Source organism: Centroberyx gerrardi, chromosome 13 (genome assembly GCF_048128805.1).
Source record: "Centroberyx gerrardi isolate f3 chromosome 13, fCenGer3.hap1.cur.20231027, whole genome shotgun sequence".
Taxonomy (NCBI): Eukaryota; Metazoa; Chordata; class Actinopteri; order Beryciformes; family Berycidae; genus Centroberyx; species Centroberyx gerrardi.
Window position 1 is genome coordinate 10956511 of NC_136009.1, and position 24953 is coordinate 10981463.

The 24953-nt window shown below is 42.0% G+C and overlaps 2 protein-coding genes across 2 annotated transcripts; both read right to left on the minus strand.

The window, feature by feature from the left end:
- Nucleotides 1-6995: 6995 nt before the first annotated feature.
- Nucleotides 6996-12805, minus strand: LOC139918574 (Y+L amino acid transporter 2). Its single transcript, XM_071907992.2, has 9 exons — nucleotides 12286-12805; nucleotides 11301-11426; nucleotides 11025-11169; nucleotides 9589-9712; nucleotides 9247-9350; nucleotides 9036-9132; nucleotides 8695-8844; nucleotides 7619-7802; nucleotides 6996-7090 (listed from the first exon to the last, which is right to left on the minus strand). The coding sequence occupies exons 1-9, from the start codon at nucleotides 12803-12805 to the stop codon at nucleotides 6996-6998; spliced, it is 1545 nt and encodes a 514-aa protein (XP_071764093.2).
- Nucleotides 12806-15324: 2519 nt separating this feature from the next.
- Nucleotides 15325-24038, minus strand: ripk2 (receptor-interacting serine-threonine kinase 2). The gene is given in 15 exon segments (XM_071908002.2): nucleotides 15325-16566; nucleotides 16568-16603; nucleotides 16606-16711; nucleotides 16713-16842; nucleotides 16942-17148; nucleotides 17975-18071; nucleotides 18490-18588; nucleotides 19343-19428; nucleotides 19786-19947; nucleotides 20130-20179; nucleotides 21248-21405; nucleotides 22188-22343; nucleotides 23120-23273; nucleotides 23502-23714; nucleotides 23716-24038. Coding segments are annotated over 15 exon segments (1851 nt in total). The 5' UTR covers nucleotides 23745-24038; the 3' UTR covers nucleotides 15325-16398.
- Nucleotides 24039-24953: the final 915 nt, after the last annotated feature.

Genomic DNA, 24953 nt, shown 5'->3' on the forward strand with positions numbered 1-24953 from the left:
ACTAAACCAAACATCTGTAAGAAATTTAAACTGAGCAGACGCTAAAACAAATTCATTTTTAGTAGTCGGTAGCAGGGGCGGAAATCACGGGGGGGACAGGGGGGTCCGGACCCCCCCTTCCTGGGACTAACAGAGAGTTGTCCCCCTCAATATATCATTGTAAACATAACTATATAATTTTAAATAATATAATAATATGCATTGAAAGCACTTGTGCTAATTACAGACGCAAAACAATGCGTTTTTAAGTTTCGAAAGATTGAGTCCCCCCCTCATACGCCTCACAGTGGTTTGGTCCACTGCCTACCTGCCTCCCCGAAACCCCACACACACACATTAGCCCTCGGTACGAGTGTGTGTGGAGGATCTCTGGAAGTGTGTCAGTGGTGGCAGACCTCCAGTAAGAAGCTACTTTGCAAAGGTTAACTTAAAACAAAGGATGTGTCAGACATTTTTCTTTACTTCTACCACTCAATAGAATAAAACACATTCACAATTGTAACCAGACTACATTTTGCTCCGTTACCTCGCGGTTGAATCTTGTGCGTCAGCGTGTTGGCATGAGCCGCGTCTCCTAATGCATGTATGTGTATGGAGGCAGGAGGTCTATCCACAATTAAAATCATCATAACTCACTGAATTTTCGATCGATTTTCAAGCGGTTTGGTTTGTTACAAATGCCAGACATGTATTTATGATACAGGATAGTTGGTTAAATTAAAATGCGGGATTTCATACGAAAATACTTTATCTTTTGTAGATGGTAACAGTAATATTTCTATAATATAATATTTAAGATTAACTTACCCTATGTAATTAGGTTCTAAGTATATTATTGTTTTCTTACTGCATGTCAAATGGCTGCCACTATGTTATTTGTTCATAATTTTGGAAATAAATGAAGACTTAATTAATAAAAAAGACATAATTACAACAAACATTATGTTAAAATATAAGTACGTTTCTGGCAGGTTTCATAGCGTTCTGGACTTTTACACATTGACAGCAAAACATTAGAGATCTACTTTTTCGGGAAAACTAAATCTAATTAGGCATATATTAGCTTTAGTTAATGGGTGTTGCTTCTCACCTACTACTGTAAATAACCTGCATGCTGTGTGTGTGTGTGTGTGTGTGTCTATTTGTCAGCCAGCCAGGTCAGTTAAAATGGCAGAGAAAAGAAAAACAGACATCCGATCATTTTTCAGTGCACCGAAACGCCAAGTAGAAAGACCCCAGTAATATCAAAGGCAATTTGATAAAATCTTCATAAGAAAGGAATGAAGTGCTTATGGAAATGTTTCATAATGGACCTCTATATACATTTAATACAACAGTACTTTTGGCGGCACCTTTGGTGTCCCCTTCAGGAATTGCTCTTGAGAAATTTTTCTGTTTATTGTCCCCCCCAACAGTGAAATGAAATATCCGCCCTTGGTAGGTAGACTAACTGAATCTAAACTAAATGTTAGATTGACCGTAAAAGTTATAGAAAATATGCAAACTATAATACCTTTCATATTATTAATACTATAATGGGGGTAATAACATGGAGATGTTATTTGCGTATTTAATTGTTATTAGCAGGTGTCATTATGTTGCATCCAAATTGAGAATTAAGCTTTATTGTGCAATGCACATTTTTCTTTATAGTCTATTATAGAATAGTATTGTGCTTTATTGAAGCAGTTTTAAAATAAAATTTGTGGCACCAGAATCCACTCAGTGTCTCATTCTACACATGTGAAACAGACAGAGAAACAAGCAGCACATTCCCCATTAGGCCATGTGCTACGGTGTCTAACAGCAACAGACAGTGAATATAACAAGAAATGCATGTAACTCCCCAACTCTGGCCTGAAGTGAGTGTTTTTACCAACCAATGCTCAAATTGTATCCCTGTATTAAGACTTATCCTTGAACAAATAACTTTGGCGTTGGAAGACCTGATAGTTATCTTTAGCCAATTCCCTCCCTTCTTTTTCTCTCCCATGCTGTGGGCCATGTCAATCAATGTTGCACTGCCCTCTTTTCCACTTTTTCACATGACCTGTGAACTGCCCTTATAAATCCTCACCACGACATAAGCGGACACTCAGAAGAAGTCCACACGCCCAACAACATACTGGACACAAGACAGAGCCACCTACCTTCACCATGTACATGAAGTCCTTGCTTATAGCAGCTGCTGTGATCCTGGGGGCCGCCATGACCATCTCTCTGCCTCAGGCCCTCAGTGAGCAGTGCAAAGTCAAATGGTATGTATTCAAGTTTTGCTATCTGAGAGTATTTGTGAACATGGATGGTGATAATAATGTCAATTTTCATTTATTTTTGTGCACCTTTTATTTTAAACCTGTGTCTAACTAAACTACATCAAAATCAAAGTAACTGTATATGATAAATAACTATTTGTATGCAGTCTTTCAGTGAATGTTGGATATATTAATAAAATGTGAAATTACTTTTCATATTTTAATGGATGTATTTTGTATGGATTAATATACTGAGTAATTAATGTCCACACTGTAGCTGTTGTTCATGTTGTTAATACTCATACTTTAGACATTGCATCATGTGACCAGCTAGACAGAGATAATGCTTTATGATGGTATTTGGATTGCATGACATCTGCTGTCCAGCCGTGTCAGAGGGTCAAATGCGTGTTAGACAAGGTGCTTGTGACTTTAACTTTGTGTGCAGACTAATTTCTCATGCTTGTTATGTTGGATATGCAGAGACTCGCAGGATATTTCACCTTTCATTCCCTGGATTTCCTCTGGTCTTTTGGAAAACTGTTGAGCAGTGGATGCATAAGCCTTTACTATGTGACTGAATAATGCAATGCATCATCTCTGTGATCAATATTCACTGTTTTGGTCTGTAGGTCGTTTGGCATCTCATGTCCTGAGGTGTATGAGGATCTGGTGAACCAGATCAAGGCCTGGCAGACTGGCAGCTGTCGATCTGGAGGAGCGAACTGTTCGTATCAGGTCAGAAACTATGGAAACATCTCTAAACATAATAGAATTGCCTTGGAGAGTTTGAATGAACAATGTACATTTTTCACAATATGCACCATATAGATGATGCACAATACGGAAAATATCCTTGGTTGCAATATCCACAGACTGAATTAAATCAGATATATTACAAGTAATGTATGTATAAATGTGCAAAAAGTATGCAGAATTCCTGTCATATTTCACTGAATGTTATCCAATGTGCCGCAGCTTTTGTCTGCAACTCCTGACTTGATCAAAGCGCGGCACATCTCCCCAGAGAGTAAGCATGTGGACGATCTTCAGTTTGCTCTGGCGGCAGCAGAGGCCGCAGCCTGCAAACTGTCTGTAAGTGCATCTTTTGTGAACCAGCAAAAACACTGTCATACTCTGACCTGAAGTCTGTGATGAAAGCCGACCCCTCCTGTGGTTTACTGTGCAGGGAGATTCTGTGTCAGAGGCCGTAGACCCGGCTGATAACAGCACCAGCTACTGCAGCCTCCAGAACCTGGTGGAAGGTGAGCAGGTCTCTCTTTGGTTTGGATCACAGTGATGATGCAGTGCTGAGTCAGACCACCTCAGATGTTCAGGCCCTCTGCTGTGTCACAGCATTAACGTTCAGTTACATGACCGTGTTCATGTGTGTTTCTCCTGCCAGGTAGTGGACTGTCAAAGGCTGCAGGATACAAGCCGTTCACCAACAAGTGGATCTGCCCGGCGTCTGCTACTGCCAACTGCAGCATTGTCTGACACTGTGTTTGGTTTGTTGCAGAAGGAGGGTAAAAACTCCTGGCTCAAAAAGTTCCTTCATATTAGGATCATGCAAAAAGGTTCATGAGAGTAGTACTTTGTTCCTATGTGCATCATGTTTTCAGTTAGTTGAACTATTCTTATGATAAAATTGTATAATGCAAGATGGTTTAGATTGAAAGCATTTTTGTGTTTCTACTGTAGATCATGTTTGTGTTAATGCTGAATGAAGAATCATCAATCAATGTTGAATGAAGAATCATCAGCTTGTACTGTCAGTAATGAGTTTTGTTTCCATCGCCTCTACAGATGACTAGTTTAAATGATCTCACTTGGTAGATGCTGTTCAAGTGAATGCACAATAGTTTCACCACCACCAAAAAAATCCCACAGTCTGTTAGGCTATGACTCAGTAGACCAAAGCATAACAATCAGCCTGGTGTGGTTCACCAGTGTTGTTTGCACCAAACCACTGGTATGCGACATGCAGTGAGAAACTAACTGCCATGTAACCGCAGCATCCTGGAATTCTGAGAATAAAGTCAGAACTCAGAATTCTGACTTTAATCTCAGAATTCTGACTTTAATCTCAGAACTCAAATCAATTTTTCACCTGTGGCTCTAATCCTCTTCCATATTGTATGGCAATCTGTTACAAAGATATATATTCACACACATGGCTGACCAAGTTGGAAATGAAACCTGCAAAGTAGGCCTACTGAGTCCTGTACAGATCACAGCAGTTCAAAGCAAGACAGAAGTGGTTCTTCTTATCTTATTTTCACACATATCTGTAGCACGGTTTTATAACTGATGGGGGTTTACATGTCTGAAAAACCAGTTTGTTTGTAAGGAAGGAAGGAAGAAAGTAAAGAAGGAAGTAAACTATACAGAGGACACAGATAAGTAGGTATAGATCAGTAAAATGGTATTTGCACTGCAGTGTCAATCATAGAAGATGCATGATCATCTAATATGACATTCAGTATTGATATTCTAATGATTAATAAGTATTTTCTAATATCAGCTATGTAGACGGGTTAGTTTTTCCAGTAGTACAGTCTACAGTAAAAAATCAAGATTGTTGAAAATTTAGTCTATTAAAATCGTGAATCATTATGTATTGTTGTGGTTAAAAAAACAAACAAAAACATATAAATCTAGTTTAAAATAAATGAATAGAAAGCAGCATAAAACCATAGAGCACATAGGGCATGGGCAAAATAAGGGAAATACCACATGAAAATTGACTTTAACTTTGAAATCCAAAAACATAGAAACAAAATCCACTGGACTTAAAATGGAAAGTTGAAGACGTTTCACCACTCATCTGAGAGGCTTCTTCAGTTCTAATTAGTTTTGTTGAATTCCCTGACATTTGACAGCTGTGGGCGATTGACACAACGAAGTCACGTGGGAGTCGTCGTGTCTTTTTCGGGTTTTTTTTTTTGTCATGTGACGTCAACGACTCCCACGTGACTTCATGTTGTCAATCGCCCACAGCGGTTAAATGGCAGGGAATTCCCCAGCACTAATTAGAACTGAAGAAGCTTCTGGGATGAATGATGAAATGTCCTCAACTTTCAGTGGTTCTGTGTTTAGAGAAAGCCAAAGAACATGTTCAACCCACAGTGTCTGCTGCCAGCTGGTAAACATGGCTGTGGATCTGTACTGGTCTGGGCTGCCATCTCATCAAAGTCCCCAGGTCTGGTGATTGCTCTGTGTGGTGAGGAATGTAAGTCTGTTTCACACGACCAGGACCACCCTGTGTGGCAAACACTCTTCCCTTGTGATGTGCCCATATTTCAAGATGATACTGCCTCCATACACACTGCTAAACAAAGTCAAGCAGAGTTTCAGGATGAGATCAAACACCTTCCATAGCATCTTCAATCACATAGAAGTAGATTTCCTCCTCCCCCCTTGTATTTAGGCTCAGTTCTGCTCCACCAGCTCGCAACAAGGGGATACAACGACTGCAGCTAGGACAGAGTTTTGGCAACCCATTGTCAAATTAAAGTGTTTCACTGCAACCGCTCCTTTATAATTTGGAGTTCCAAAGCTTTGACTAAGAATACATTCTTATATATAGCGACAGCCTGGAGGAACAACCACACATCCTGTGATGCTGACAGCTATGAGATGCTACTGTGAACACAGGTGATGCACTGAGGTGAGCCTTGGCAAAGAAAAGGCACAAGTAATATGATGCATAAAAAATATATGCAGTTTAATGATAGCACAAAATGATGAAGAAAAAAGCATAACGTTCATAATAGATCCACTTCAGTCACTCGAGACCAAATACATGGTTAGAAAATGTTCCTAAACTTATAAAAGAACGCTGACTGAAGACAACTGAGAGGTTGCAATTCAGTTAGCAGACTATAAGTACATAACACAACCTCATAAAAATGAGATTTGATTTAATAAACTGTGACACCTGCAAGAGATGTTTTGATAGGGAAAGACAAGCTACCGGGAGAAGAGGAAAGATAAAACACACAAGGGTCAGAGAAGCAGAGAATAAGGTAATAAGGTAGTATTGATTGATTTGTTTGTGTGTTTAAATAGGATTGTATTCCATAAATCATTTAGAAAATGAAAGTCTAATCATTTTCCAATAAATAAGAGGCACAAAGAACACACAGTAAATGCTACATGATATAAATGGCACCATACACTATGTTGGTCTATTATCGTTTGACAGTGAGGAAAAAACAAACTGAAAGAAACTCTGAGACAAACTCCAACCGTATAATTAGCAAATCCACAAAATATGTAAAATGTGAGTAAAATACATTCTTGAATGTGAGCTGTATGTATTATCAAACCATGTTAGATACAAAATAATGCGCTTATTTCTTCACACAAATATAAAAAATGTATGAGCTACATATGTTTTTCCCTCAGTTTTATTGAAATCCTCTTCACTGTTTCCAAGATATTCCTCCATCTGAGTAGAAAAGAATTACATGTTCACGAAAGAAAGCAACAGTGTGCAGTTTCTCAAGCGCCCACTTCTTCATCGCAAGACATTTGAGATGGCGGGCCCCTTTTTTTTTTTTTTGTAAACTCAACTTGGCATGAGTAATCCTCACCAATGCCCAGTGGAACGAGGGTGAGCCTGTGCCTTGGCAGTCTGTCCTCGCAGGGCTTCGTGTGTCGTGCACGCCCATGGGAGGGATCGAGAGAGGGAGAGGGCGGGGGGGGGGGGGGGGCGTCTGAGAGGAGTGGAGCAGTTCACTGTGTTTTACCGTCTGCTCGAATTTCTGTCTCAAGGTCCAGTTCGGTCAGGCAGCAGTTGCAGAGGATCTGGGTGTATTTGGTGGCAAAGGCTGGGGCAGGAAAAGAGGTGGAAGAAGGGAAGATGTACGGAGAGAGGAGGAGGAATGGAAAGAGAGAGAGTGGAAGGGTACATGAGAGGTCAATTATAGCTTGCGCTGATAAGCCATGGTGATTAATGTTGCATCTTGGAAGTGATACAGTACATCACAGTAAGTCATAGGGGACGGATATTTGAAAAACCAGGAACGCTGTGGAATGATGAACATAGTATTCATATCACTCACCACCAATGCTTGATGCTCTCAGGGCCAAAGCAATCATTATTTTCTCAGACATAGAGGCATTTCAGATAATGGTGGTTGTTATGGCTGTGACTGAACGTTCCGATTGACCAATGCAGGACTAATCTCCTCCCAGCAAAAGTCAACAGTTTCCTTTTTGCTTTTTGTCACTTCCTCTTTAACAGGCTGTCTGAACATGCCTCGCAAAACACACACTTGTGATCTAACTCCTACTGCGCTGATATTAATATTATTATATTAATAATATATTCGATTTGGATAGAGTGTGAACCTTACCGTTTAATCTGCTTAGGAATTTGGGCCTCCTGTGCTCAGGCAGGTAAATGGCCACATAGTAGACCGGCACCCCAGACAGGGCGATGCCGATTCCTATGAGGGAATTGATGGTGTCCCCGTACAGAGGGACGATGACCAAGAACAGGCTGCACAGGCAGTAGATGAAGGGGAAGAATAAGGTCAGCTGTGGAGAGGAGACAAAACTCTGGTTAGTCTGTGAAATCAATATGCTGCTAGTGTTTGTTGCTAGCAGTATTCCCACTGCCGTGCCAAGTGATGCTCAGAGCCAAGGGCAAGTACATATTAGAAATAGTGATGATAATGTGAATGATACCGAGCATCAAAGCATGGTGAGTGACGACGTGAGTGTCATTCTTCTCTCAGTGAGGAGAGATCAGCTCCAGTGTTATTGTCAGCAGCCTTTTCAGGCATACTGGCACCTTTACTTTTATAGAAAGGATTAAAAAGGATGAGGGCTGGAATTCAGGGGGGGACCATGCTTGTCTAGTGCCCCAAAATCACTAAGTCTGCCCCTGCATTTGTAAGCATAACATGATTACACACATAGATTTTTGTTCAATCTTTTGATTTACTGGGGCAGGTAAAGGTTTTAGTCAGATTCCTTTTGTTTTTTTAAAATGGATAGAATGGAATGCATGCCACAAAGTGCATGACGGTATCTTCTTCTTTCAAACAGGATTACAGATAAGAACGCTGCTGTTAAGGCGTTCTGCAATAACACAAAAAGAACAAAGACATACCAAACAATGTAGAAAAATATTCTGACATGTTTGCATGTGGACAAAGAGAGAAAGCGCCGGGAATGTTGGCTCTGACGTCGGTTCCTTTACACCTTAAGACCGATTATTGAATGAAATGAAATTAAATCCGCTGGTTAGAGAATTCATGTTATTTGAAACCATGTAAATGTTTTAAAATACTCCCAGTAAGTGAAGTATTGCAATGCATGTAAACGTACTCAATGAGAGTCTGAGCGATCAAAAAAGACAAATATACGTGTGTGTGTGTGTGTGTGTGTGTGTGTGTGTGTGTGTGTGTGTGTGTGTGTGCACTACCTTGACAGGCCTGTGTCTGTCTGGCTGGGTGTAGCGGAGGTAGATGAGGCCGGCCACAGACAGGCCCACATAGAGCCAGTAGCTGAAGCTGAAGTAGTTGATGAGCTGGAACACATCCTCCACACACAGGAAGATCAGGCCCATTAAACCCTGCAACCGCACAGCACAAAGTTACTCGTTATTATAATAGATAATGATGCACAAAGTAGAATAATATATTGTTCCTGCATACGGTGTCTGAGGTCAGATGCTCCTTGTCCTTAGAAGTGCTATGGATGTGAAAGTGTTTGTTGAATCAGTGACAAAATAGGTGCATTTGAGTTAAGGTAAATGCTCCTCACATTGAATAGGAGTGCAGGTATGGGTGTGAAGCGCTTCATGTGGATCAGACTCAGGCTGTCCGGGAGGTGGCCCTCTCTGGCCCCAACGAAAAACAACCTGGGTCAACAATGGAGACGAGAGGATGAAAGGTTACTGGGGGAAAACACTCCCGTCGTTTTATCATGATGTTACCATGATATTACAGGGAATGACTGTGTATGTCTTGATTACCGTGAGGCAGCAATAACAGAGGCGTTGAGTCCTCCATAGCAAGACATAGCTACTGAAACGGGGATGATCCACTTGAATGGCCCCAGGACTGCATTCCCAAATGTCTGTGGGGGCAAATTCGAGAAGCTTTATCAGATCTGTATTCCAGAGAGAATATAAAGAGCATACAGTATAAACGCCTCACACATCCACTCAATCAACTTTCACTGAGGTTTCTGCATTCTTGTTTTTATCTCAGTGTCTAAGAGCGCAAAACTTCTTAGGTCAACCTTTTCCAAGCAGAGCAGTCCTATATTTAGCAACAGAGTGAAGCGTCCAGGTCAGGTGACTGCAGGCTCTTACCACAGCCACGGCGTCACTGGCCAGCAGAGACGGCATGTCCAGAACCACATAGTACGCCACATTGGTCAGCAGGTAGATGATGGTCACTATGGGCATGGAAATGGCAATGGCCAGGGGAAGATTCCTGTGACAACAGAGAGAAAAACACAGAATGGTTACAGCTATTAGTGAAAGTCTACAGTAATCAGATTACAGATACATAAAAAAAATCAGGTGGTTATGACAGAAATAATGATTTTACACAAATTACAATTCCAAACGATAAATTCCAATAGATAGGAAAATAAGTTATCCAAATAACCACAAGATATAAGATATAATAAGATTATGGTACCGAGTAGGAGTAAGACAACAGATTACATTACATATACAGTATATATATGTTTTTAAAAAAAAATTATACTCAAAAGTAAACAAAAAAGTAATAAAAAATGTTTTCACCACTCCACTCCTTAACCCCAATCCTCTCCACATCATCTCAACCCCTAATAATATTATGAAAGCAACCTTCCCAACTCTGGTCATTTGATTCTACTACTACTACTACTACTACTACTACCACCGCTAATACTAAAACTAAAAATACATTAGTAAGGATTAAAAACAATAAGCAAAACAATTAAAAAGTTTAAAAACATGTCATAATTGTATATTGTGGTGCTACAAAATGTCTTGCATACTGTAATTTGGGAAAAATAGATACTACACAATAACACCAAGAACAAATTGTCATTAAATGACCTGTAGCCACTTTCCTGGTTTAGCCTAATCTCCAGTGGACTCCATTTTCACAAGCCGCTCTATCACGTCTAACTTGTTCTGGGCCATGAAAACCATTCAGCCTGACTAATCAGCCTCACTGTCCAAAAAGAGAACTGGAGTCAGAGAGGGAAGGGGAAGTGAAAAGTGAAGAGGAGACAATAGAGGATGCACTCTGACCTCACCTGCATTGCGACAAGGCCGGCTTCCTTGTTTGTTGTCTTTTATAATAATAATAATAAAACTTTATTTATATAGCAGCCCTCGTACATAAAATGCAGCTCAAAGTGCTTCACAAATTAAGGTAAAATACAGAGTGAGAGAAAAATGGATACATTTAAAACAGTTTAGAAATCATGTAAAACATAAGAATTAAAACAGTGAGACAGAAACAAAAAGCAGATTAGCAGATTACAAAATGGAAAAACAGTAAAAAAAAACAAAAAAAACAGTGGCTAATTAAAAGCAATACTAAACAAATATGTTTTTAGATACTTTTTTAAAGTGCGAAGTGTATCAACGGCTGTCAGGTTCAGTGGGAGAGTTCCACAGTTTGGGGCCATAGTGACTAAAAGCAGATTCCCTACACTTCAACTGTGCCAAAGTATTTGCCTTTGCATGTCTCTGTATGAGTGTGTGTGTGTGTGTGTGTGTGTGTGTGGGTGGGTGTGTGTTACCTCTCTGGATTCTGAATCTCTTCAGTGACAAAGTTGAGTGTGTCCCAGCCGGAGTAGGAGAAGAGAGCGGAGTAGAGAGCCAGAGCGATGGCACCGGGCTCGGTGGAGGAACCTTCAAACGGACTCTGGAAGTTCTTTGTTTCTCCTAGACAGAGAAAGACAGAAGTTGCCAACATAAAACGCACACATTGTCATATTTATCGTAGTATTTATTCGAGCTTGTTTCCTCTAATGCATCCTTAGTTTTGTTTCTCATATCCCCTTTTTTAAACTTACCATTGGATATCTTCAGGATTCCTACAATGATGATGAGGAGGAGTGCCATGAGCTTGGTGTAAGTGAAGAGGTCCTGGACCAGAGTGCCCCACTTCACATAGGCACAGTTGATGAAGATGAGCATGCCTGGGTAAACCAGAGGAATGGGATAGAGTAGAATGTAATGATGTGATGAACTAAGATGTTGTTGGGTCAACTGCAGCTACTAAACTGTTGTTATAGCAGGAATTCAGATAGGAAACATTCGGGAAACAATTTGTGCTTTTTAATACGTATTACGCTGATGTTCTTAAATGACTGCAGGAGCCCACTGTGGTGTGTGTGTGTGTGTGTGTGTGTGTGAGTGTAAGCTGTATGTGAACAACCTACTGTATATCTCTTAGTGTCCCACACCAGATGTATGCCAACCTGCTCCATGTTACATGAGTTGCCATTGCTCACACATAATTTTACTGTAACTGTGTCAGCGCTGGCCTGGCCTACATATGTGGCACATATCTGAGTACAGAAACAGAAACCCAGTTCTTGGCAGACTGGCTGACTCATGGCATTGCTGCTCTCTCACCTACTGGCAGCTAAGTTCCCCTCTGCACAAAGCCAGGCTATAAACCACGGTGGTATTTCTGCAGGACCTTCAGTCTAACAATAGCCGATACCAGTGGCACACAGCAGCGCTGGGGTTTTGTGTTGGCATGAATAGATAACTGAAGATGCCCTCCATGGGCAGAGGCCCTAGTGCCGCCCCACCACTTCTCACAGTTCTCTTTTATTGATAAGTTCTTTCATAGGGAGTACAAAAACTCCTTTCATCCTTGCAGCCCAGACAGAAAAAAATACCCCTGGATGTTACTCAATTTCTCAAAAAAAAACTAATCTTGTTTTTCTTTCTTTTTTGCAATTGGGGACCTTAGCCATCTTTTTTCTGAGATAACTGAATGATGAACTCCATCTCGCCAACTCACTCAAACAGAGGAGTGTTTCTTACAGAGGCAGGCAGCAGCGATGAGGCGGACGGCATCATATGGCGGCTGGCAGGTGGGGTAGAAAGCCTCCACCAGGTAGTTGGCAAAGGTCAGCGAGATCACGGCCTGGCTGGCCGGCTCGATCAGCAGGATGGACGTCCACAAACGGATGAAGGCCAGGAAGCCGCCGAACGACTCCAGGATGTAGGCGTAGCTGGCTCCGGACTTGGCGATGGTCGTGCCGAGCTCCGCGTAGCACAGGGCCCCGAACACAGAGAAGATGCCGCCCAGCGCCCAGATGAGCAGCGACAGCCCGTAGGAAGCGCTGTACATCAGGACCCCCTTTGGCGAGACGAAGATCCCGGAGCCGATCATGTTGCCCACGATGAGGCAGATCCCGTTGATGAGGGAGATTTCTCTCTTCATCTGCATTTTTTCTCCTTTCCCGCCATTCGGTGCCTTTAAGTCCTCGTCAGACGGAGCTCGCGAGGTGGGGCATATTGTCTGTGACATGACCCCCAGCTTCTGTCTCATTTCCCCCATTACTCCAACAACGCTGATGTGCAGATGACAGGGCAAGATTTAAATGGGGTTACTCAAGCTCTACAGTCAAAACACATTGTTAGATTGTGCCACATTCAATACAAAAACTTTTCCTTTTAAGTTCTGATTGAAAAACTCCAGACTGAAGCACAGAACCTGAACACCACCCCACCAATGTCCTGCATACAAGAAAAGGTCATGCATGTGCTCTCATTCCCCCAGCAAGGGTCACTCACACTAATTCTGTATTCAAATGTGTTCAAAATGATCAAACAAAAGCAGGTGCATCTTATCCAAAATTGGAGGAATTTGAGGCGAAGATCACTCTTTCTTGTCCCGTGATTTCTTTTATGAATATTATTTATTTGTCTTTTCCCATAGTAAACCTCTGAGTCTCCTCAAGATATGGTCAAAAAGAAACTCAACAAGTACAGTAATTCATGACATACAAGGTAAATATGTCAAGAAAGTGAACTTACCGTATATCCAGGTAGAGCAAAAGGTGACTTTGACCCTGTAAACATGTAGAGTCTCTGTCAGACCGTTGCTATTCCTCTGAACCGAGCTGTGAGTCAGACAGTGCGAACCGGGTGAGATCACATCTGAGAGGTAGCAACAAGACGGCCAATGTTGCAATCCCTGCAGCCCGGCGCGACGACAACGGGTGTTTTTCCAGTACTAGACGTACCACACTCTCGTATTCCCCCACTACTATTTTGAGAAAGAAAAGCAGGCCTCGTCCCTGCCCCCCCAGGGAGCCTTATAACCCAAGACAGGGGGAGTCGAGCTGTTTCTGGATCAAGATATATACATTGTATGATATACAATCATGACTCTCATGCTCTAAAGTCTTTCTAAGAATAACCCCCACCCACCATGACTGGACCCGCCACCCCCGTCACCCAAATCAGTTGCTATACATAGACCCGGTTTGTTTTTGGCACCCCAATCAGAAGCTATATATAGATGATAACATGAGATAACTGTGTACTTCAGCCTGGCCTTTCATGATTATGTAGTTGTGGGTAAAACTGGGGGCAAAAAACAAATACTGCCTCAACAATACCAATAATTATCATGGGTGCCCAGACAGAAATGACAGCAGTGCAGATGGGCAAAAGGGAATCCAAAATAAAGACGTGAAACAGAGGTGAAAAGAGAGTACCCATTTTATTGAAGAATGTGAAATGTAGTCCTTGTTCCTGTTGAAGCCACACCTATACATCAACTGAACTTATTGTATATTATATCATGTCTTCTTTGATCAACTGACAATGATGACATGGGCACTAAAGTGGGCTGGAACTTTGCAAAAGGCAATTCTAAGAATATCAAATCAACACCTTACAACAACAATGCATGAGTTTTAACAAGAGATCACAGAAAAAAAAAATGTATATAAAAACATGAAACTATCATCTACCGTAGAAAATATGTTACAACATATTTATGGCTAACAGACGAATCCAAATTTGTTGCATTTTTTCTCAACTTTGCTTGATATGTGTAAAAGGCTTTGCACAAAACTATTGTTTAAACCAAAAGCAGAATATGAGGCACAGTTATCAAAGACAAGGCAATACAGGTCCAGAGGATTTTGGAAGCTCATCTACCCTGCTGGACCTTCCTATTGTCCGCTACTAAATGACATTATAACCAAAACAACTCCCAGCAATCTCCTGTTAAGAACTACCAGCGGAGGCCCACCTTCCAACGAGAGTCTTTAGGAGGAGGTATGCAATTTGCTTTTGCCCTCACGATGGAGAAACTGTACCGCATATCTGCCAAGTATATAAATCTACAACAATGGAAATGAAACAATTAGTAAAACTACCACTTGTTTAACAATCAACTGTGGTAGAGTTATTGTTGTTGATTAATTACAATGTATTTCAGCACTGAAAATGTATGAATAAATAAAAGTGGCAGAGAGCACTGTGGCTGACAAACAGATGCTATTTTCATTTAGACAGATAAAATGCTGCTAACAGTCTTAATGTGAATATGTGTATCCATTTGCAACTAACAGGATTATGCCTTGTCGAATGTTACTAATCTTAGTCTATGAGAACACTGTGGTTGAAAAAACACCCAAAAATCACTGTTATGCAACATACTTGTACCATGACTGAAAAACAGTGCAGATTGACCCCTTGAACTGGTCAGTAATACTGTATCAGTAATTGTGTATACAACTAAACAACCGTGTCACGGCCTAAAGCTACAAGCAAGGCCGGTTTGATCTACTCCGGTCATGTGTTGCAGGTATCTTGTCTGTCTCTATAGAGCAGCTTGGTATGAGCAAAGATATGAAACATACAGACATACAGCTGTAATTATTTTATCTGTTCATATGAAATACTACTCCATCCAAGAGTCCATGGAACAGCCTTAATTCTGGGAGTATCCAGGTGAGTAGGGAACTGTTGTTACCCTGTCTTTCCTTTCTAGAGTGTGCTGTGGGGCTTTATGGGTGAAGTGAGGCTACTAATGAGAAGACCATAAGAAATCCAAGGGAAGACTGCTTTGGTCCTTTAATCTAGACACACACACACACCTTGTGTCACGTTACAATCATCACTTCCTCTTTTGTCAATTTCCCACCAACTCTCTTTAGCTCAGCAGTAAAACTCTGGGGAAGAAACAGCCCAGGCAGCAACGATTTAATTTTTTTCAGATTACCATCGTCTAGCTGAATCAACACATTAAAACTCACCAAATGAGTTATGTGAAGTTGTTGACGATATTATGTTTAAGACCACATGTTATGTTAAAGACCACAGAGTTAGGTTCCTATTATTAGCTCTGCAGTCCTCCTTGCACAACACTTGACTGTCCGTTCCTCCTGACTCGCTTAGGTTATGTGCTTCAATACAAATACACAGACACCGACAGGCTGTGTGAGGGCCGAAAACTCACACTGCACTCAGGTGGTAAACATGTCTGGATAAATAATCCATGACAGCAATGAGCTACTGTAAGACAAGATTGCTACAATATGAATAAACATTGTTTTTTGCTGTAGGTTTTCCAGCTTTTTAACAGTCCTAATTCTGCTGTATCTTACTCAGATCAACTGAGTATATTGAGGATGTCTGCATTCTACAAATAAGGCCACACACAAAAATTATTGGGCTACATAATTATGCATTAATTTTCTGGTAACTTTGAGTTTAGGAGACAATATCTTAAAATAACAAACGGAGTGAAACCCCTACAATAGATCCATTCAGAATGAAGGGACTATAAATAATATACTTGACTACTGACCTCATTAAATCCAGAACATTGTTAAATAAACCACAGATTTTTTTATTCTGATTATATAGAATATAACTTGGCCTTGGTTTTAGCGAGCGGATGACTTTGAACTCAATAGCTTAACTCAAAAGCATCTTTACCTGTGACTCCTTTTGCTCAACTTCAAGGCAACAAGCCATTCGTCAGACCAACACAGTCTTTTCAAGCGAGAGACTAGGAACCACAATGACCATCTTGATGACAACGGAACCATCTAGAATAAACTGTAGTGTAAAGCTGGCGCAGTCTTTTTTAAGTCGGCACAGTTTCCACTGCTTGGCTGTGGACCGCTGCTACATGTTCCTGGGGATATTGTAGGACATGGACAGCGGCGGTGCGCTGGGCACCGGGGTGGCGGTGGGGGAGTAGAGTTCGGACGGGTACGGCTGCAGGCCCAGCTGCTTGTTGTCGTGCAGCTTGCGGACGACCACGCGGCAGAAGTCTTCGCTGTGGCGGTGGCAGGGTGTCCAGGAGCCGGCGGACCTTGGCGGTGCGCGTGTGCGCTGGTTCACCACCAGCTCGTAATCCTCCGGCATCAGCAGGCAGAGCTTCGCTCCCGCCGGCAGACGGCCTCCGGTCCCTCGCAAGGCCCCATCGCTCCACTGGATCGCGGCGCGGCGCGATCCAGTGGGCGATGGGGCCTTGCGAGGGTCCGGAGGGTTGCAACGGGGGAGAGAAGTCTGCTGCCAGGGAGAAGATCGAGGAGGGGGTCGGTTTTGGTTCATAGGCAACAGGAGCTGGTAAAACAAGGAAAACATTTAGTCTGATTTAATTATCTGGAATTGTGAGCATGCAGTATTATCCATCATGCACTGTGATGCCTTAACTCTTTGTACCTTGTTGCCGGTTCTGCTGCTTGAGAGTGAGGTTATCCAGAAGGGTCTCGCACACGGTGACGGGCAGGCCTGGCTTGATGGGTATGTTCAACTCATTGACAGGTCTGGCGCTCTGGGGATACTCGTTTAGATTGTTGACTAGGCTGTGGTCCTTCAGGGACTGAGGAGGCTCCAGAGTGTGAGGCATGAATGACGATGCAGACATGTCTAGATGAGAAAGAGAGAAGAAGAGGTGGGATATACCAGGATGGTAACTGAACCCCATGTTGCATACAGAATTTGATACCAAACTTAAAATTTGTGTGAACTGATGACTTTACTAGCGCTTTATGGGTGCTCAGGTGGAAGGCTGGAGGGGTTTGCATGATTGGAGTGGCTGAAACTCCGTTGACTTTAAAAACTCCACCTGTTAACACCAAAGTGCTGTGGCAGCACAGTGTTGTTGTAACTAGAGAATCGCTGATCAAAATGTTTAATTCCTACATTGACTTAGCCACTACAGTTGGAAAATCACCAAGCTACTTCCTGTTATGTGGATGTTCAGTGCACCAACACAGAGCTGGTTGACGCTTGTTTGACTTCTACCGTACTGCCTGGTGTACGAGCGCACACTGTATTTCCCTTATGCAGGGCTCTTGGGGCTCTGCACCGCCTAAACAGTGCAGACTGTAATTCCCCCACGTACTGCGCATGGCAAAAAGCGTTACACACAAACAAAAGCACCTAATAATCCCTCTAACAGTATTTAGGAAAAAAAAAAAAATTTGAAAGTACACATGTACTACAAGACTAGTATCCACATGATACTATGTAATCTTGCGAGCTTGAGATTTGTTTCACATCTCATGTCGACAAGAAACACTTGTTTTAATCTTGTCAATATAACACTACAAGCTTAAATGTGTTGTACTAGTAGATCCACTAAGATCCACTATCCACTAATTAAAGCTCCACCAAGCAACAGCATAGCCATACAGTAAATCATTTCCAGACATGAAATGACAGTCATGTTTGTTGAACATGGTTTAATTACCTTTAAAGGGCGGGGCATTGCTGCTGGTGAGGAGGCCTGGTTGAGATATTTCTGCTTCCTGGGAGGAGCAAGACCCTGAGCCTGAGGTGGAGCTCTCCTGTGGCAGGGACACAGAGAGACGGTAAACTTACTGCCCACACACACACACACACACACACACACACACACACACACACACACACACACACACACACACACACACACACACACTGTAAACTACAAAAAAAAGACAAGGAGTAAAATAATAGCTACGTTGTGTAAGTGAATCCAAGTATCACTGTTTATTATTCACTCAGATAAACTCAGGTTTGGGACAATGACATTGGCTTTTCTCTTAACATTTCTCTCCATAAAAAGGCAGAATCCAGGTAGTTCTGCCAAAAACAGCTACTTCAGGACTGACTAAGTACGCCAAGTCCCCTTGAGAGAAGGACAGCATTTTGGCCTAACATTGGCCTGTATATCGGCCTGTATATTCTGAATAGTGCTGAGGTGGTGTTAGAGTGGATACTGACTGGCCAGGGACTGGGGCTGTCCTTCAGGATGTTCAGCGATTTCTCCTCTCTCCTCTCACACAGTGGCTGGGCCGAGCAGCAGCCCGTTCTCTGTATCAACTGTGGAAGGAAAGAAATGTATTAAATCAGATACACCAAATACACAGACAGATAAGCAAACCCAATTATTATCTTCTTTTTTCAAATGAATTAACTTCAACACTTCAGCCAAGCTTGGATAACCTACTTGGCCCCAATCCAACTGAAACTTCAAAACAATTGTGGTTTTTTTGTTTTTTTTCTCCAAACAAATAGTTTGTCAAGTGGAAACAATCTGTCAATAAGTTTGTGCAACTCATGTACACGTGGTCTTACATATGTACACCAAAATTAAAATAAGGAAGGATATGTCTAGGGGAAATGGTGAAATGCATTTTCGAATGAGTCAATTCATACACTCCTAGTCATGGTACAAGTCAAACTGCCCCAAATTACATAAAGTTCTAGTAGCCTAAGTCTCCTTTTCCCCACGTCAGTGTGAAGACATCAGGTCAGCAGCATGAGTCATAACTCATAATTTAAGTTATTCTAAGTTTTACTGGGAGCTGCCCAGTACAACCACTGTCTTCTACTGTTGGCCACTGAATGAACCAGTTGGAGGTTACGTGCCTTATTTGCTCATCTACAGTAGTTGTTGAGATTTAAAAGCGTTTCTAATTCACTTTCCCGACCCAGATTTTCCTACCTGGTCTGGGATTCGAACTGGCAACCTTCCGGTCTCAAGCTAATCTTTAGGTTACTAGTGCCCCTATTCTTCTTCTTATTATTATAATCATCATCTTTATCATCATCACCACCCTGATTCCTGACTGACCTTTGACTTCTTGATCTCCAACACGGCCTCCAGGAAGTCAATTTCATCAAAATTCCTCACCATGGGCTCCAGCTCAATCAAACACTCTGAAATGGCAGAAAATATACCACACCATTATATGACATATCATAATATAGGAAATAGAGTAAAACCAAAACTAAACAACTTTCATATTTAACTTTCACATCTTGTCTAGTCCTGTGTGCTTGTATCAAATTCATTTTATGAAAAGAGGGAAATGCATGGGGTTTCAGTAAAGACAGTAGAGAAGAATGCAGTAGGGCGACGGGAGTGGTGAGGTTTCCTTCACTAATAATTAATAAAAGGAAGCTGATCCTTAGTCACAGTTCAGTCGAAACTGAGAAGGGGTCAAGACCGTACAGCAGAGTGAACAGTCCTTCGGTAATAAGTATTCTTCCCACAATATGGTTGTGTGTCCTTACTGAGGAAGGAGGGTCGTTCATCGGGGTTAGTGGTCCAGCCACAGGTCATGAGGTTAATGAGGGTCTCTCGGCTGGGGATGTCGGCGGACAGGCTGCCCAGGCCCGTGTCAGGACGCATCCCGCGCAGCACGCTGAACATGATCTGCATGGGGTTGGTCGCCTCTGCCCGCACAAACACACACACACAAGGATTAGTGATTAATCCGGTAGTAGGATGGTGAAGAGTAACTCAAATGGCAAAGGAATGGAATGGGAGTATGACAAATCGAACCTGGGTATAAATCCAATCTTTTAAAAAAAAAAAAAAGGGACTGCAATGTAATAAAAAAAAAAAAATGAGTTACCTTCAAATGGAATCCGCCTGGACAGTACTTCCCACATGATGATAGCATAGCTGCAATGTAAACATCAAGGGGAAAACGATTAGGGAAATGAGCCTTACATCATTCTTGCAAACTGGTATTCCCCCTGACAGAAAAGGGACTTCACAGCCAGCTTTGTCTTCCACCCAGACCGGCTGTTTGAGGAAGAGAGATACAAGTGGAGCAATCCAGAGACTGCCAGTCACAGTCGAGGGGAGATTCAGCTTCAGCCAAAGGCTCTTGTGTATTCCTTATAGTTTCGTTGAACTACAGTCATCACTCCCTCTCTCTGACAGATTATTGCAATCAGAGCTTAACACAGAGCGTACGTCTGTCTGGTTGTACTTGATATGACAGACAGATTTAGCCCTTGGCCCGATGCCCCACACTGTGTTCCCTTCTGGTATGCTGACAGTCCAACCTTAAGTTTCACACAGTAGTTTCACCTTGCCAGTCAGGAAACCTCTTAACCCTGCAATGTTGCTTGTGCTGGGAAACTAGCATTTTTCCAATTCTATCAGAAATCAGAAACCGTGCATTAAGGGCATCGAGTGATGGCCAAAATACTTCTGCAGAATTTGTGAATGGGCGAGGCTCGCGCTTCTGTGGAATTCGACCATTTGAACATTGTGTACTTAAGACACAACATTTAAGGAGCTTCAGAAAGTTAGCTGAAGGCATTGTTTAGTACAGGCAGCCAGTATTCTAGATACTAGATCATACCCAGGTTACGGCCAAATTTGGAATAAGCTATTTATATGCACTTTAATATCCCTATCACAAATATCCCATGTATATATGAATATTTCAAAGTTTCAAAGCAATTACACATTAGAAATAGCCAACAATAAATGCAATAAGGTATTCACATGCCTTATGCCTTAGTATCCCAGCTACAGTATCCAGGTTTCTAATAATTGAGATGAGAGCGCATCCTAGCTATTGTCAAGAAAATATGGCATTTACAAGCACCTACTCACACCTGCCTACTCAATTCTTTAGCACTCTCCTGAATAATGTCAGAACATATATGTGCATATAAACACATCACAGTTTCCAACCTGAGTCAAATTACCGGTTACTGAGGCTTGGTGTCTCACCTGTACATATCATGTTTCACATCGGCCCGACGGGTCTTGGAGGGCTCGTACTCCTCGGGGGGCATGTAGATCACTGTGCCGCCCATCTCTGTGGGCTTGGACCCTGAACCTTTACTGACGGACAGCTGCCGCCACTTTGAGAGGCCAAAGTCCGCAATCTGGAAGGAACATTAGCATAATGTTACAGAGAACGGATGGGCAGGTTTAGAAAATGACTTATCCTCCACGGGGACATCAGGACATGTTTACACTGTCCTCGTTTTTTTCAAACGGCCAGCACCAGTTTTTACATTTACAATAAGAGAGAGAGACTGCAAGCACATCAGCCATGTTGTGGGAGTTTCTCTTAAGTGTTTGAGAGTTGTACCTAAGTGCTGTTTGCTGATAGTGGCAGCTACTGCGGCAAACCGTTATGAAAACAAAGTGTGTGTTTTGAGACCGTTTTTTTTTTTTTTTTGGATTGGCACAAAATGAGGTAGAGGCAGCGTTTTTTCTACAAAAATGTGGAATGGTGTGAACACTAATTCATCAAAGAAATAATAAAAGTTCAAACCAATTTAAGGAGACCTGAAACATCATTAAGCTCAAACTGAGTCAGACTAAGTTGCAAGTGGTCATGATCAAGGATGACTTTGAGTAATGAAAAGCCCATTTGTATGCAAATCCACTACTGCCCTCTTTTCTGTGGGTCACATAAGAGTTTAATTGGACCTGTGGTAACTTAAATATCACTGTATTAGAGAGATGGTCTTTGTCACCATGTGTGCACACACACACACAGGGATTCAGGTGACTATGATATTATTGGAGTAGACACACGCACTCAGTGACACTGTCAAAAACATTTGTCTCTCTCTGTCACACATATATACATATAATATTACAGTGTTCATTATTCAGTTCATACTGAAACTGCCGCCCACCACACACACACACACACCTTAACGTGAAATTCACCATCCAACAGGATATTTTGTGTCTTCAGGTCATGATGTAAAAGGGGTGGAGTCATGTTGTGAAGGAAGTTGACCCCCAGGGCGATCTCATACAGAATCCTCAGCCGCAAAGGCCAGGCAAGCAGGGGGTACAGGTCCTTCTGTAGGCAGAAAGGAGAGAGACCAGGTATAAAAATAATGAGAGCCTAGATGTGTGGGAGTGTTGCGCCACATAGAACAGGCCCATACAAAGCATGATATGAAAAAAGAAAAATGGAAGAAAAGAGCAGGCAAGAGAATGTAATACACTCAGATGGCTGGGAACTTCCCCAACTTAAATTTGTCCACTTTCCTCACTGCTCAGCCTTTCCTTCCCCTGCCGGTTTCATCAGACAATGGGAATACTTCCAAGTTTCACTTTTAGTTGCTCTCTCACTTCCAACCAGTTAGGCAATGCAAGTGTCACTTTGCAAAAACAAGAACCGGATAATGCTTAAGACATTCTGAGCTTTTAGTGATTTTGCCACCGTCACTAGTGGAAAAATAACCCACTTAGCTAATAAAATAGACTGATAACACAGTGACTTTCATTGGAAAGCTACAAAATACTGATGCTAAAATTCACTCTGTATGGTTAAGCAGCATTGCATGTCAAATGAAATCACTTGCTTTTTCAATTTAGCCCATACTAACAGAACCGCAACTATAGACATCTTAGTTCTCCTTTACTGAGAGTCGGTGGAAAAGATAAAGAAATTAACAACTTCTTATAGACAAGACAACCTGTGTCTAAGATTAACACTTTAAAATAGAGCCTTGGATTAGGGTTATACAACATTATCAAGACTGTAAATCCTTAAGTAACAGATTAAACGCCAAATGAACAACCTTCATATGCAGTGTTTTGATGTTATGTTATTCCGTGTCATGTAGCTACCTCGTGGAGCAGCAGGTCCAGAGAGCCATTGATCATAAACTCAGTGACTATGCAGAAGAACTCGGGCTCATTACAGACGCCAAAGATCTGGATGATGTAGTTGAACCTGGCTTTATGGAGCACCTCCGCCTCCTTCAGCAGACAATTCCTCTCCCTGCAACACAAGCAGTTATCTTGAGTCAGTCTTTGCCTTCAGAAGAAAGTGATAAAAAACACTACCAAGATGGTGCTGACATAGTGCCTTGTTGTGTACAAGGGTGTAAGTGGTCACCCCTTCTTTACACAGGGAGGGGTTGTCCTCTTAAATTTACAACAATGCACATGGCTTAAATTAATGTTAGATACAGTATGAGGTGGTCATATCAGATATATTATTGAGTACCTTTCGCCAACAGGAGAATCCAGCTTCAGGCACTTGATGGCCACAGTCGTCCTCCAGTCGGAGTGCTGAGCCTTGAACACGGTCCCGAACCCACCTTTGCTCAGGTAGTACAGGTCCGTCAGCTTCTGGTAGGGGATAACTGGCAAGGTGCTGGTCAGACTGCCGATGTTCACACAGCCTGTAGCCGAGTGCGGCTCCATAACAGTAGTGAGCCTTTACAGGAACTCTCCGAGGGTTTAACATCCACTAACTTAGCCACAGAAAGCAGAACTGCCCGTCCTGGTTACAGCAAGGAAGAACTGTCCCATTCATATATTAACTACTGCATTCAGACGTCGCTGACTGCTAGCAAGCTAGGCTAACGTTAATTTGGTGAGCGGTGGAGGAAGACGGGCAGAAAGAGCAGACGAAATTGGTTTATCCGCCTGCTGGCTAACGCCGTGTGCTCACCCAGCGACCAGGACGAAATAAACACGCTCCCAGTCTCCTGTTCATTCACTATCGCTGCTGGCAGACTGGCACTAGCCGGCTGACAGACTCCAGAGGGACAACGGGGAGCTGCGGGGCTCTGTTGTCATTTATGGCAGGTGGGTTTGTTGTTGCTGATGACGACAGACTTCCGGGTTTCACGATGTGCGTTCATTGCCCGCATGTTTCAACATGTTATCAGTGCGGTGGATTTTCCTGAGCCTTCGCGACATAATGTAAAGTTGTGTTTATGGGGATAAATACGCATCCAGATAATCAGATATAAGCGATACAAGCGACACAATTACAACTGAAGGCGTCTTAGTGCGCTTATGGTCGCAGCCATTCAGACACTCCCACATGCGACGGCGAGGAGTTTATAACTCTAGTTTAAAATTATATTATAGTATTCGAACTTTGTAGGAACAACGTCTGTCTTTTTCCGGACACACCCTTTGCTTCAACAATATCCAACGTGTCCTTCTCCAAGCATGAACTCACTGACTTGCTAGAATTTCCTCGTGGGAATTTCCCAAACAGGTGATCAGGGTGATGATGATGTAATGCCTGAACAAGAATTCAAGGACCAATGGTAGGAAAACTAAAAAAAAATCACTTTATCAGCTGATGCTATGACTTTAAATAATACTCTTTCTAATAATCGTAGTAGTAGTATGTGGCTCTGGCCTATTGGCTGCTTGTAATGTTGGTGATCTTGTCAAGTTCGCTGCACTCATTTTAAACCATTCTGTCCCTTACAAAAAAAGTTAGCCTAATTAATCGCATTACAATTTTAGAAGGGAAAAAAGCACCAAAAAGTATGCTAAGGTCACTATTAACTAACCGTTGAGTGCCTTAGACATACTACAGTTCCCTATATGAACATTAAAGCAATATTATAGCATATTAAAAATACCATAAAGTAAATTAATGTCTTTTAATTATTCAAACCACATACATCAATATTGTTTGAATCCAACTTCC

Bases quoted from the DNA above. Each gene is read 5' to 3' on its own strand.
- LOC139918574 (XM_071907992.2), bottom strand. From the start codon at position 12,805: ATGGGGGAAATGAGACAGAAGCTGGGGGTCATGTCACAGACAATATGC. The intron at 11,427-12,285 runs GTAAGAAACACT...TGGTTTACCCAG, and splicing joins CATCGCTGCTGCCTGCCTCT to GCATGCTCATCTTCATCAAC. The intron at 9,133-9,246 runs GTAATCAAGACA...TTGTTGACCCAG, and splicing joins TCTGTTATTGCTGCCTCACG to GTTGTTTTTCGTTGGGGCCA.